This window comes from Mus musculus, chromosome 2 (assembly GCF_000001635.26).
Source record: "Mus musculus strain C57BL/6J chromosome 2, GRCm38.p6 C57BL/6J".
NCBI classification, from domain to species: Eukaryota; Metazoa; Chordata; class Mammalia; order Rodentia; family Muridae; genus Mus; species Mus musculus.
This window is the reverse complement of record NC_000068.7, coordinates 157868087-157882352: the sequence shown is the minus strand read 5'-3', so window position 1 is coordinate 157882352 and position 14266 is coordinate 157868087. Positions and strand designations below refer to the sequence as shown.

Genomic DNA, 14266 nt, shown 5'->3' with positions numbered 1-14266 from the left:
AAGGCTTCTCTGCTGAGGGCCTTAGTGCAGGAATGGAGGACTTGAGAGTCTGCTCCAATCTAAGACGGTCTACGATGGCAGGCGCACAGCCTACACTTGTGATGACAACGGCCCATTTCCTAATTCCCCGGCTATTTTTATGGCCATGGCTCCTTCTGACAACACAGGCTCCTGTCACTGAGGGAGCCCTGGGGACACTAGAACTGGAAGGCTTAACACATGGCCGTCAATCTCCAGCAGGAGCCCTTCAGAGACCACTTAGTCGCAGATAATGCACTTCTTTATTTACCCGGGGGGCCAGCCTGCAGCAGCGCAAGGCTACTTTTCATCTCGCCCCTAAGGCCTGTCAGAGGGCTGCAAGCCACTCTGCTCTGCCTGGGGATCACACAAGGATCCTCAGCCTCGCTCAATAGCCAACTTCCTGGTTATGTGGTAATCGTTAGTGCTTACACACTAGTCACAGAGCAAGGCTGATGCCACAGTTTATAAAGAGTCTCATTCTCATCTCACGCAGATCCTAACTTCCTGCTCCGGGGGTGGGTGGGTGGGAGGCCCAGGAATCACCCTGACTTCCATTCACAAAAGCATCCGGTACCCGTACTGTGCATTTCTACATCGTTATAGAGTTTAAGGTCTTATTATACACACATCTCTTTAGGAGCAAAATTAAAGGGTAGAGGGAAGGGATTATTAATCCCACCGCACAAATCAGAAACCAAGGCATTCGGAGGTGAAATTGCTCATTATTCATAATTGCCCGTTAACAGAATACAGACTCCCTGAGGAGGGGACACTTGTCTGGTCCACCTCCCTGTGGAGATGAGTAACAGTGGGCAGTTCAGGACCTGGCCTTAGTAGGTGTCGAGGAGCAAGAAATATTACCCTAAGGCAGAGAAGACAGAAGGAAAAATAAATAGGGGAGAGGAAGGAGGCTTCTGGAGGGACTGGAATCCCTGCATCCACCCAGCCACCACCGTGTGCTGAGCTGGGACTGCAGAGGCTCTCACAGTGTCAGGAGCTTAACGTACAGGAGTGAACCATTTCTGAAGGCAGCATGGGGACAGGACATGTGCCCTGCATAAATCCTGTAGGACCCAGAGGCTGGATGAAGCCTGAGGGAGCGGGGAGAGGCTGAGTCTCTACGCTGGGATCTGACTGAGTCTCATAGGACATACTAGACACAAGAAGAGGTGAATTTCGATGACTTTGATAAGGCCAGCCTAGTCTATATAATGAGACCCTTTCTCTAAATAAATAAATAAATAAATAAATAAATAAATAAATAAAACCAACACCAACAAAAAAAACCAACCGACTACAAAAGGAACAGCTAGAAACAATGGTAAAGAGAGGCCAGCCTGGCTGGCCTGGGAGAGCAGAGTGGTGAAGCACGGTGCATGGACAGGAAGCAGGGGAGTGGCTTTGGTTGCGACCTTCCAGTAACCAGCAGCTCACATTAGTTCTGATAGATTACTATGGGAGAGCAATACAGGAGGCCATGGGAATAATGATCACGGCTACATCACGCACCCACGGAAGGGAGCGGCTGAGCCCCTGAAGGTGGCCTTTGGTGTCAGGCCATCACTCCTTTCTCCACATGGGCTCTCACACACCATGGTTAGACCAGCTCAAGCAGGGCCACCTCGCCAGGCCAGGCTGGCAGCACTGGGACGGAGACCTGCACCTGTGTTCTCCACGTCAGTGACCAGCAGGCACTGAGGTCAGAATAACAAACAGAGATGATAAAGAGCCCAGGGCTCTACAATGAGGCTAGGCCAGCTGCTTGTGTTCCTCTCAATGGCCCAGTGCCCCAATACTGCTTTCTGACACACTTACCCTACAGCCTGACTTTTTAACTGGACAGGACACTGTGCCCCCAGGCTTCTCCATGCAGTTCTGTAGAATGCACAGAACCAAGAGACCAACACCAAGCTCCACCTGTCTCTTTTTCTCTCTCTTTCCTGGAAGCAGCCCCAACATCAGTCCACTCAATGCTCAACTCCAAACATACAGCCTTAGGACTGGAAAGCAGAACCTTCAAGTATAGACCTGAGAGAAGTCAACAGCTCCTCTCCAGGAAGGGCGTGGCCATCACTGATTGCACTGAGCCAAGCTGGCTTCTCAAGGCTAGGTGTCCACCCTAGCAGTTTCAGAAGTGCCATAGAAAGTGCAGTGCAGTGAGGCTGAGATTTTGGGTTGGCATTTTATCTAGCCTGTTACAATTCTGGGCGGTGGGTTTGGGGATACAGAATGCAAACATGCTCTTACTATTAAGGGGAAACAAAAGAAACCGTTTCTATGTCACTCAGATGGGAAGCAAGTAAGGTTGGGCACAATTCTTTCCAGCCCACCTTCTCAAGTTCTGTTCTGTTTGCAAAGGACACGATACAGCAAGTCCCTGCCTTCCTCTACCCTTGGTCTTGGCACCACAAAGTCCACATCTGACAGACACTCTAAGGGTGCCGAAGACTCCCAAATGACTATTAGCACAGCTCAAGTTATACAGCTGCCTGGGACTTGTGTCTGGGGAATACAGAAACTTAAGGATTTAAAATGTTCACTGTAAGCTTCTCCATCCAATCTCTTTCCTAGTGAATGGATCCCATAGTGACGCAGGTCTCAGGCATGCCAATGATTTTGTTCTACAGACAGACAAGCAAACCTGTAGGGTAGTTGAGATACATTGAACAAAGCCCACCCACAGGAGAGGCACATTTCAAGAACGATTGCACAAGGAACAGAGTGCTGGCTGAGTGGCCTCTGCATTGTCTACCCTGCAGCCCAGACTTTCTTTAGCACAGTGACACAAATACTAAGCTAACAGATCATCCAGGGCTGAAGTACCTTCCTAGCTAGGTGCCAGGATTTCTGCCTGTTTGAGGTTGTGTGGATGGATTTAGGCTGACGGATGGCGGTGATCAGGGGAGCCAGTTCAAGAAATGCCTGGTGCTGGAGCCAAACATTAACACCTGAGCTGGGCATGGCAGTTAACCATTCAGATCACCCTCCCATAAGTAAATTAAACCTCCCTACAACAAACACACAGCCGCTGGGTCTGCCACTGCACTGGGCAGATAATTCACAACCAACTTGGGTATGCAAATCAAGTGCTCCTCCGCTGGGGCTGTTAAAGAGATATTGAGTCTGGGTGCACATGCCACCCCACTTACCAAGTTTCAGAAGGAGAATCTCTACATATGCTTCCTGTACATGGAACAGGACAGGAGTTTTAAAGTCTTAAAGCCTTCCAGAGAATCTCTACATATGCTGGAATTCACACGGAACAGGACAGGAGTTAAGTTTTAAAGCCTTCCACAGGGAGGTGAAAGTGACTGCCTTCTGCCCTGTGTGGCCCCTGCTGGGCATGGGTAGCAGGTTTCACCTTCAGATTCCAGAGGGAAAAAGCTGAGACATATATCACGTGACTACTGCAGCCCTTCAGTGGGTGAGTCCAGCATCCTTCCCTGGCGCAAGGCCTTTCCTTTAGTCTGTTCATTTTCAGCAAAAGTGTTTTTTCCTGAGTGCCAGGCTGCCCCGGATGAATAATATTTCTTCCTCTGAACCCCAAGAGGTAAGAGGTAAGAGGTATGACTATATCCACATTCCACATTGGAAGCTTAGGGCAGAGAGGCCCACACTCTGGCTCCAAGCCTGTGTTCCCTTTCATAGTGTAAAAGAGCATCATCTTAGTAGCATGGACCACTCCAGCATTAGCCACTGTCTTTAAGTTATATGGGAATTAGTGTAAACCAGGAACATTAAACATAGGGATTCTTGGCCTGCCTTTCTCCCAGTAAAGAAGATATTTAGAAATGAGAGGAGGGCCGGGATGTAGCCTGGCTGGAGAGTGGGTACCTCCCACCTCATGCTCCCGACACCCTTGGGTTTGCATCTCAGCCATCTCATCATGGTGGTATACACCTGCAACCCTACTGCTTGAGGGGTGGAGGCAGGGGACCAGAAACTGAGGACAATCCTTGGTTAGCTACAGAGTAGTTTAATACTAGGCTGGCACACATGGGACCGTGTGAAAGCATGGTGGGTGAGGGAGGAGAGACTAGAGCTAGATCAGAAGATTCCATATTCAGTTTGGGAGACAGAGTGAGAAGACACCCTGCTAGGCTTTGTTTTGCTCACTCTGTACACGAGGGCTGGGATAAAATCTTAGATGGTAATTGAGTGAATGGTGCACTGTAAGTGGAACAGATTGCAGTTCCCAGCAGCATAAGCCTGTCGGAGGGTTGCTAAAATAAACAGATTCATCGCCAAAGATACCAGAGAGGGGAATGTGGAACGTCAAGGTGCTATTACTGCAGGCTGGTGTGTTCTCTCTTTCAGCTGCATCTCCACTGTAAATGTTAATCTGGCTTTGGAAGCACAACCAAACCACCAGTTTCCCTTGCCTCTCTCTGGCACAAGCCCTTGGAGGGCTCTGATGGCATTTCTCATCTGCCCTGACAGGTAGTGAGCTAGCTGTCTCAGGCTGAGGGAAGGGGACCATCATAAAGAGGTGGCTGTGAACCCTTTACATGCAGCCCCAACTGGAAGTGGTAAATGGAGACAAGAGATGCAAATGTCCCCAAATAAAGCCCTTCCTCCAAATGCCTCTAAAATAGGGTGCAGATCTTAGAAGCCTGTCTTCTCAGCTGGGAAGCGGGAGGCTAGGAATCTGGGGTTCGGTGTGTGTGCATAAAAATCCACGGCTGGCTCTTAGGCCAGGGCCTGGTCATAAGGAGGAGGCTGATTACACAAGCACACTTGCATGTGCCAGGTTCCCACAAATGGCCTTGTCCCTCCTAGAACAAAGGGCACTTTCCACTCTGTGTGGCAAAGCTGGTACTTAACCTGGCTATACAGGGTTCCTTGGTTCTGTTGTGCCTCCTTTCCCCTAAAAAACAAACAAACAAAACCCCAAACACCCAACTGTTCATTTTTGCCAACAGGGAACAAGTATTGAGAGGCAGAGTTCCCACCATAGCAGGTATTATCAGAAAATGATGGTTCTATGGGGAGAAAGTACACGCAAACTCTACCAGTGAGGACTCCACTGGATTGGAGGACGGACGGACAAGCACGCAGGCCAGAGCCACTTGTGACAATAATTCTGACGAACAGCCTCTTAAGCCAGGGACTATCTGTGCTTAGGTTCCACTGCGCAAGATCAGTGCTCTTATACTCACTTTCGCCAGTAAGCAAAGCAGGGAGTTCAAGGGAGGCAGAGCCAGAACAGTGGCCAAGTCTCTCATCTGCATCCCGAGGCTGTGGTGCAGATGTGCTTAGTACCACGGCGAGGCTCTGGGCATCCTCAGGGATGGGTTTCTAAGAACTGAGGGAGACTACTACTGCAGCTGCTCTGTATGACAGGCACCACACACACACACACACACACACACACACACACACACACACACACACCTAATATCTGTCTACACACCCGAGCCCTGAAGGCTACTGAAGGGGCGGGCAGCCAGCTGCAGCAGAGGAGGGTGCGGAAGAGATGCTGCAGACATAACGGGCAAGTGTCCAGTGGGTGTTTCAGCCTTGGGTCTGAGATTCTTCTGCCTCGGTCTCCCAAGAGCTGAGATTATGGCTGTGCACTACCACACCTGGCTCTTGCAGATTTGAGAAAGTGAATCCAGAAGCAACAAGTGGCTTCTTCATGTAGTGATGGGCAAGGGATGTGGCAGGGCCTGGTTTAGGTTCACCTACAAGCGGATGGTATCACAACAACACTGGATTGACTGTGTGTGTGTGTGAGTGTGTGTGTGAGTGTTGGGAATGGTCTAAGCAAGTATGCACGTAGATACTCTCTGGGTAGGGTGAGGAAGACCCACAGGGCACACTCCTAGAGTAAGGAGCCTAGTTAGGTGGCTGCTGTGTGAAAGCAAAGGAAGTGATGAAGCCCGTGGCAGTGAGAAGGGCTGGGAGCCAATGCCGGTAGAGCTTGTCTGGTGGATGTGAGGCAGCAGATGGCTTCCAGGGTCTGACTGGTTACACTGGTGAATGGTCCTAGGGTGTTCCCACTCTGCGGACCCCATGGTTTGGGTTTGACTTAATGAGCCAGAGGAGCCTATAAGTGACATCCAGGTACACCGGACTGTGAGCCTACAGAGGTATGGGAGGGGGCACAGCCCTAACCCTTGCAAACCCGACAACAAGCCTGGGAGGTGGCGGAGAGGTGAGATGTTAGCTTCACTGAGTGAGCACTCAGTTTCAGAAAGGAAAAGCACTGTGCTCAGGGCCACGATGCTGTAAGGCAAGTGCAGGGGTGTGGATCCAGAACTCAGACCTACTGACTTCTTTTCCAGTAACTGATTGGAAATGACTGTCAGAGAAGCAGGAGGCACCAAAGGGGCCATGGCTGAAACAGTGGGTGTCCAAAGAGGGCAGTAGGAGACAGGAAAAGACACCCTCCCCACTAGCTTCTACTGGCAAACTCCCTGGCTGAGAAAGTCTGTGAGGTACTGGCTTAAAGATGGGCTGAGAGGAACTCTCAGCAGGATGCACTCTCTCTTTTTTAAAGCTTGCTTTGGAAGCTTCCAGCATAGTTAGTAGAACAGCAGAAACCAGATCTCCACCTGGCGCTCAGGGTCACGCACCCCACATGCTCATTCCACCCTTCACCCCCGTTCACCCATATCTTCAAGTGAGTTCTGGATGCTGAAGAAACAGCCAGTCTGCTTAAGATATCAAGTCCTGTGGATACTGTTTCATTACAGAGTCCATCTTTTTCTTTGCAGGATAAAGCCTAGAATGACTTAACTGTGGCAAAATTAGCATGCAATTTGTAAGTCATTACGGTGAGAAGTATGTGGTGAGAACACTTTATTGAATAAACCTGCTGAGTATAATTTTCCCAGGAACTAAGAAAGAAAAGCCTCTCTCTAAGGCTCTCCTCCCTCTTTCAGAAATCCCTGCCAGCACCTATCTAATTACGTCTTGCTTCTGAAGGCAGCTTCTGTACGCTGAACCCACAGGGATCCTGGTCTTTTCTGGGCTTCAGCCTGTTTGGGGAGCCCAGTGAAATCTGCTGAGACAAGCGCCCTGGATATTTACTGATCACGAGGGCTGCTGCTTGCTGGAAGAGTTGGAAACATTACACGGCCTTTAAAAGTTCAAATCTTGTTAACCAGGAGCCCCTGGGGTATGTCCAACTTCACTCTGGATCTCAAGGACACTGAGTACAGCCGGAACACACTGGGCACCAACCAGCCCAAGGCATGGACGGCGCTCTCTTCCAGTTATGTACTGCTGTAGTAATATACTATGAACTGAAAATGCTAAAATAATCTAGTGCTGGAGGAGTCCCATGCATGCTTCTAAGCATGTTTGTTTCCTTAGTGCAGACAGCTGCAGGACTGGGGATGTTGCTCCACAGGAGAGCATTTGCCCTGCATGTGTAAGGCCCTGGCTTCTATTCCTAACACTGCAAGCAACAAGACAAGACCCATCACCAACCAAACACTATGCTACTGCTGCAGTCACATTAGAATCTACTTGTGTGTACTTTCAAGTATTTTCAGTGAGAGGGGTTGTGTGGGGTTTTGTTGTTTTGTAAACTAAGCACTACCAGCAAAAATGAAAGTTCTGGAACAACGTGGAGGTAGGCAGATCCCTCCATCCTTAACACCCAGGGGGCAGACAACGAACTCCCTCAAGGAGCAGTGGTCCTTTCCTCAGGCTCAGGGTGAAAATCTTAAGAGGAGACCATGCTGGGGTGGTGATGGTGCACACCTTTAGTCCCAGTACTGGGGAGGCAGAGACAGGTGGATCTCTGAGTTTGAGGCCAGCCTGGCCTACAGAGTGAGTTCCAGGACAGTCAGGGCTACACAAAAAGAAACCCTGCCTCAGAAAAACCAAAACCAACCAACCACCACCACCAACAAAATGACAGGCACAGAGGAAGCAAACAAGCACACTGCCTACCAGCTATGAAGGGACGGGTTTTATGACTATTTCTCTGAGGTGGGCACATATTTAATGAGATCTGACCTTGTAGGAGGCACTAGCTCTAATACCCAAGGCAGGAAGACAGGGCTGGAGGTGTAGGGAAGGCAGAGAACCAACTGGGAGTTAACAGGGACCTCCCAGAGAAAAGGAAACAAAGGCTCTCTGCCTGTTCCTGGTGCTGGGTCAGGCGTTACTTGTTATACCACTACCTACCCAGTTTCTCCAAGCACAAAAATTCAAACACCTTAAAAACAAATGGGGAAAAATAGTCCGGGCCAGTGAGGCTATGTGTCCTGAGCAGAGAGTCAGGGAAAGGCCACCTCCCTGGTCCCCCCTCCTCTCCCAGGGTCTGGCAGTAGACTGAAAAACCCCATCCCTACTTGGTGTGCATGTGGAAGAGTCACAGAGTCACTGGGGTGGCTTGAGCTGCCCTCTGGGTCCCTGGCTCTCCCCAGCAGCACACACCACACTCAGGTTTCTAATTGGCACTTGGGCCTCTCGTCTTTGGCCAGTGCCTGGTCCAGCACTTGGCCCAGAACAGGAGTCTATCAACATTTGCCAAATGACTGGATTCTCTCCACTGAATCTTGGTCAAGTGCAAACCACATACAGAGAAATGGAGGTTTTCAGGGAAAGGTTAGGGTGAGAGACACTGAAAAGCCAATGTTTGACTCTGTTATCTAGAGTGGGTGTCCTTTCAGGCTTAGTGAAATACTAGACCCTCATTCCTAATCTGAGGGTCACTGCCATCCAAATGCCTTAGAAATAGTGCTTGCATCAGCACTGGCTGAGGAGTTCCCACTCGGTGTAGAACGTCTGTACTGGGAGCAGGGAGAGCAGCTGTCCATGACTTAGAGAGGACAACAGGAGGAAGGGGTGAAAGGGAGCTTGTGTTGCTCTGTGACACAACACCCATGAGGTGGCTTCATCTGCCAAGACAGCCCAAGTGCTGGCAGCAAATGCCTCTCACCAACATGCCCCTCCTGCCTTGGCTCTTGGAGCAGCACGAGGCTGCTGAGCACTAATGGCCTTGGAATGTTTGCCAGTGCCCAGCAAAACGGCCTTGGCACCAAGGAGACAGCTGTTTGTCAGCGAATGGCAGGGCCCGAGTTGGTGGCACACAGCAGCCTGCTGGAGGCTGGGGGTGGGGCTGCAGCCATCACTCTCCCTCACTGCAAACCAATTCCACACCCTCTTCAATGCAGATAATGGATCATCTTTGGGGAAGCACACCAAGGACCCTAACAGTGACGTGCAAGGTGCTCCCAACACTCAAGTGCCTACTGGTCTTCCTCGGAGTGTGTACCCCCACCTCTAACAAAGCACCTGGCTGTGCCATTAAGTGAAACACTAAGCTAAAGGGACCTAGGAGCCACACGAGGAACAGTGACAAGCCATGACTGATAGTAACTTCAAGATGGTGTATCTGCCTCCCAGGTTTTCTTCTGCCACTTGGAATCTGCTCCAGCAGGTTCTATGAGGGGCTATGGCTGGGCTAGAGTTCCGGTGGTGTCATGGCTGCTCCCACACAGAAGTAGAGCATCTTCATTTGTGTCTAGTTGTCACTCTCACAAAGAAAGGCTCCCTTACTGTGGCACTCATCAGTCCCCCAGTGCCCCTCAGGTATCAGATAGAATGAAGGAGGGGGTGAGGAGCGTGCCTAGGTACCTAAGCCTAGCTCAGTGTTTACAGACTCAGCCTGTACCTGAGGTTGTATCTCTGTGTGAAGAAGAAAGTCCCTATTAATCAATTCAATCAATCAGCCAACACTTGAGCACTGACTGGGCTTAGAGATCACAGGCAAGCTCCAAGACTGAGTCACAGTTACAGTCTACTGCTCTGCCTAGGTGGACTTGTGCTTTGTGTCAGAGTTGAAGTGGCAAAGAAACAAGTCTCAGGCTCCTCTGTTCACCCCAGCTCCAGCTTGGCTGTGCAATGCAGATGAGCAGAGTTCTGCAGGCTGCGGGGTGGATGCCCAACACTCCTGGCAGAGAGGCTCCAAAGCTGCGAGGGTCTCTTCAAGGTGAGAATTGAGAGATTCAGAAAATCAAGATCACAAGGAAACTTGGGGCTCCGGCAGACTGCTAAAAGCAGGAAAGGGCTCACACTGTACTGTGGCTACACACTGGGGGGTGTCCACAGGTCAGAACACAGACTGGACAATAGGGAAATGTGAAAACTTGCTCTACTTAAGATGTGTGCTAAGTAAGGCATAGGCCTGGAGACTGAATGATATAGAGGCAGGGAGAATCGGGGGAGGGCAGCAGCTAACAGAAGAGTAGGTAAGACCCCTCAAGAAGGAAACCCAGCCAGGCTCATGAGTTTCCTGGGTCCTCAGAAAGCTGCAGGACCAGAAGACAGGACCAGGTATGCCAGCTTAGGGCGTGGCCTGGCCACAGAGGTGGAGCCTTTACTCCATGTGCCTTCTGCATATGGGAAGCTGGATCTGCTGACTTCTCAGCTTCCTCCTGCTCTCCTACTCTGGGATCCCTTTCCTTAGAGTCACATCCCCCCACTTCCTCAGGACAACGGCAGCCAGCAACTGACCAATACAACTTGGTCACCATGGTACCAAGTCCTGGCACTGTCCTTGGGCACTTCTGAGAGTTGTGCTTGTCTAGGATCTTGTCTAACTCCTAGGATGACCCTGGCCAGTCCTACATCCACCCTCTTAAAAGCTAACCACTTGAAGGGTAGTTACACTGTGACTGTCAATCTTCACAGTTGACCTCTGTGGAAATGCACATCGGGTATGAGTGTGAGGTTGTTTTCAGAAGGCAGATCCACCCAGCATCATCCCATGGGCTGGGGTCTGGATAAAGACTGGATAAAGAGAGGAGAGGAAGCTAAGCCCCAGCCCCAGCCTCTTCCCACTTGGTGACTGCAGGCGCCGTGTGATGGGCTGCCTCAATCTGCTACTGCAATGCCCATGGACAGATAGACTGTACGGCCTATGGACAGACAGACTGTATGGCCTCAAACTGTGAGCCAGCGTGAATCCCTCTCCCCGGGACTTGTCAGGCATTTGATCAAAACAGTAACAGTAACTAATACACATGAATACACAGCAGTCTCTGGCTCTGCTCTTAGGACTTTAGGTGGCCCACGGCTGCAGGCACACCTTTGTCCTACCTGTCCTGTGTAGAGAGGAGGCACACAAAGGACCAAATGGAGTGTGTGTCAGGGACTGTCAAGAAGTGGGCAGGGTACGTACATGTTTCTCCCCTTCAATCTTCTTGTCGGCCACCTGCATTGCGCTGAGATATTTAAAATGCAGCTCCATTAGTCTGTCAACCTGAAAGAGAGCCACAGGCAGGGAGAGGAGGGATGAGCACACTGCCTGCAAAGGAAGGCCACACCGCCACTTCTGACATGGGGATGAGCATCAGGACATGCTCAGAGCAGACAGAGGTGCTGCTGAGAACACGGCATCAGCCAGCATGCAGCAGCTTGAACATGTGCCCTGGAACAAAGAAGGAGTGCGGGCCCCTCTGGGGCCCCTCCTGCCGGCCCCTTTGGGGCTCCTGAGAATTCTAGTTAACAGCAAATAAATAAGTCAACATTTGAGTCTCTTCTTGCAAAGAGAAGATGCTTGAAGTTACACACTTGATATTCACTTAGAACTTAGATTTCTTTTTTCCAACCAAAACCTTTCATGTTCTGATTCTGCCCCAGAGCTGATCTTTTTTTCAATAATAAAAAAAAAAATGCCTGAGTAAAATCTTTTTAGTTGCTTTTGAGTTGGAAGAGAGAGCCAGAAAAACTCCTTCAGTAACTTGAGAAAAGACTTTGACGTCTGTTCAGAAATAACTTGAGTCAGTTTTCAGCTTAGTAGAGCCATCTTGGAACACAGCCTGGGGACACTGAGCAGGTTTGGAAAGGTTCATTTTCCCAAGACCTTCAAAGGACAGAAAGTGCTGCCGCGATGCCGGCCAGACTTCTGACCTATCCACCAGGCTGGCACCACCTTGGCTCTCTGGCAAGCAGTATTTTTCTGCACAGGAGCTGATATCATGTTGCTCCAACAACACAGCCACCGACAGCCCAGGCAGATCACACCCCAGCCCCAACCCTTGGCAGCTGCCGGTGACTTGGTGAATTTATGCATTTCCCTCCACATGTTTCTTTGTCCATGATTTCCTTAAACCATGAAAAACCACATCAGATAACAGAGAAGTGCTCTCACTCTTCCTACAAACACGTGGAGACTGGAACACAGCCGTGACTACTGAGATGCTCCGTGCTGTGGTACATTGCTACCAAGCAGCACAAACAGTTGAAGGTGGGCTCAAAGAGGCAGAACAAGATCTCTGAAGACTGTGCCCCAGCCCTACTGTGGCTATAAGCAGGAACGTACTTATCGTGTGTTGAAAGGGGACTCTGAGCCTTCCTTCTATTCCTATGGAACTGCCTACCACACAGGGTGTGAAGAGATGTACTGGCTTCCTTGCTCAGCAACCTGGGTTCGAGTCCCAGCTCCGGTAGTATTAGTAGCACGACCTGGGACAAGTCCCTGGATGTCTCTAACTTTCAGTTTCCTAGTGAGAATGTGAATGTCAGGGACTCTAGGATAACTACAGCTTCACATAGTACAATGAAGGGGGCTGCTGGTTCCCCACCCCACAGCAGTGGCTCAGTGAATGGCTGCTACTGCTATTGCTGAATTCTATTGGTTTGGGATGAGAAATGGCAATATGAAGTGCCATCACTCTCAGTTAGCATAGAGACCATTACCACCAGCTTCCACAGCCTACCCGGGGCTGCTCAGCAGCTCCTTCTTAAGACCTGTCTGTCCTTCCTCACCTTTGGGAAGGTCAGTCAACCCTTTCACAGGAGTCTCTTATCAGATACTTATAATTCATAACAGAAATTGCAGTTATGAAGTAACCATGAAAATAAATTTACGGTTGGGGGTCATTACAACAGGAGAAACTGTATTAAAGGGTTGCAGTGTTAGGAAGGTTGGGAATCAGGCTGGACAGATGGCTCAGTGGTTAAGAGCATCGACTGCTCTTCCAAAAGTCCTGAGTTCAAATCCCAGCAACCACATGGTAGCTCAAAACCATCCATAATGAGGTCTGACTTCCTCTTGTGGAGTGTCTGAAGACAGCCACAGTGTACTTATATATAATCAATCAAAAGGAAGAAAGAAAGAAAGGAAGGAAGGAAGGAAGGAAGGAAGGAAGAAAGAAAGAAAGAAAGAAAGAAAGAAAGAAAGAAAGAAAGAAAGAAAGAAAGAAAGAAAGGAAGGTAGGTAGGTTGGGAAACACTAACCTGGTGGAGAGCTCATGTAATCAGTTCATCCCGACGGCCCTGCCCTGCAACCTAAGTCTCCAGTTTAGAGTTGGGGGAAGTGAGGCTCAGAGCCGCACACACCTTTCTGCATGTGGCAGTTCGAGGCAGATGCCAGGTGTCTTCCTTGCTTGCTCTCCTCTTTGCTTATTGAGGTGAAGCCTCTTACTGAGCCAAAGCTCACTGACCCCAGCTAGCCTGGTTCCCAGTCAGCCTGCTCGCCCAGGGATCTCTCATCTTTGGCTTCTGGGATTACAGGTAGTGGCTACAGCTCTTTCATGGATTCTGGGTATCTAAAGTCTAGTCTATCTGCTTGCATGGCAAGTGCTTTCATTCACTCAGCCATGTCTGCAGGCCACGTATCTTGAAAGTAACAAAATCAGCTCAACTGCAGACCTCTGAATCCAAAGCTAGTGTTCTCAATCACCAGGCTGTGCTGTACACCCACCAGACCCTCACCTGAACCCTCTGAAAGTCTCCTCTATCCCCTAGCCTAGTGTCATTGCTGCCACTCAGGAGGTACTGCACTCCAAGGGAAGGACACTGAACACAGGCATGGAGACTTGTAAGAACCTTCAAGAGACAATGCAACAGACCCACATGCTGGTGAAGGTACGTTAAAGCAGAAGCACTTGGCCCCAGCACCCTCAGGTAAGGGGCTGTCTCCACACCACTCTGCTCCTGGCCCCATCTGCATGGCCACGGTCACCCACCTTCTCACTGTCGTTCTCCGTAAATTTATTCAGAAGCCGGGTCCGCTGCTGCCCTCTCAGGTTGCGCAGGAGGGAAGCCAGGATCGAACAGACATGCTCTGGGGTGGGAAGGAGAGAAGAGAACACGCTGAGATCAGAGCAGTAATTACTACCTCTTCAGGCCCGTCTGCTCTATCAGAGGAGGAGAAAGGAGGCATAGCTGACTGAGACTATTGATTAATAAGACAAGAGCATCAACGGTGTCATCAGAAAACCGAACTGATCTTGGCGAGCCCCGCAGATACAGTCAGAAGGATGACATCCTCAAGGAC

The 14266-nt window shown here is 50.0% G+C and overlaps 1 protein-coding gene across 2 annotated transcripts in view; it reads right to left on the bottom strand.

Annotated features, from left to right (window-relative positions):
* The window catches only part of Ctnnbl1 (catenin, beta like 1), a 154503-nt gene that overhangs the window by 9551 nt on the left and 130686 nt on the right, over nt 1-14266 (bottom strand). For both annotated transcript variants that reach the window (NM_025680.4, XM_006500022.3), the window contains 2 exons: nt 13956-14053; nt 11165-11245 (listed from right to left, as the gene is read on the bottom strand). In NM_025680.4, the coding sequence (NP_079956.3) occupies nt 11165-11245; nt 13956-14053 (179 nt within the window). The remainder of the gene's footprint in view (nt 1-11164; nt 11246-13955; nt 14054-14266) is intronic.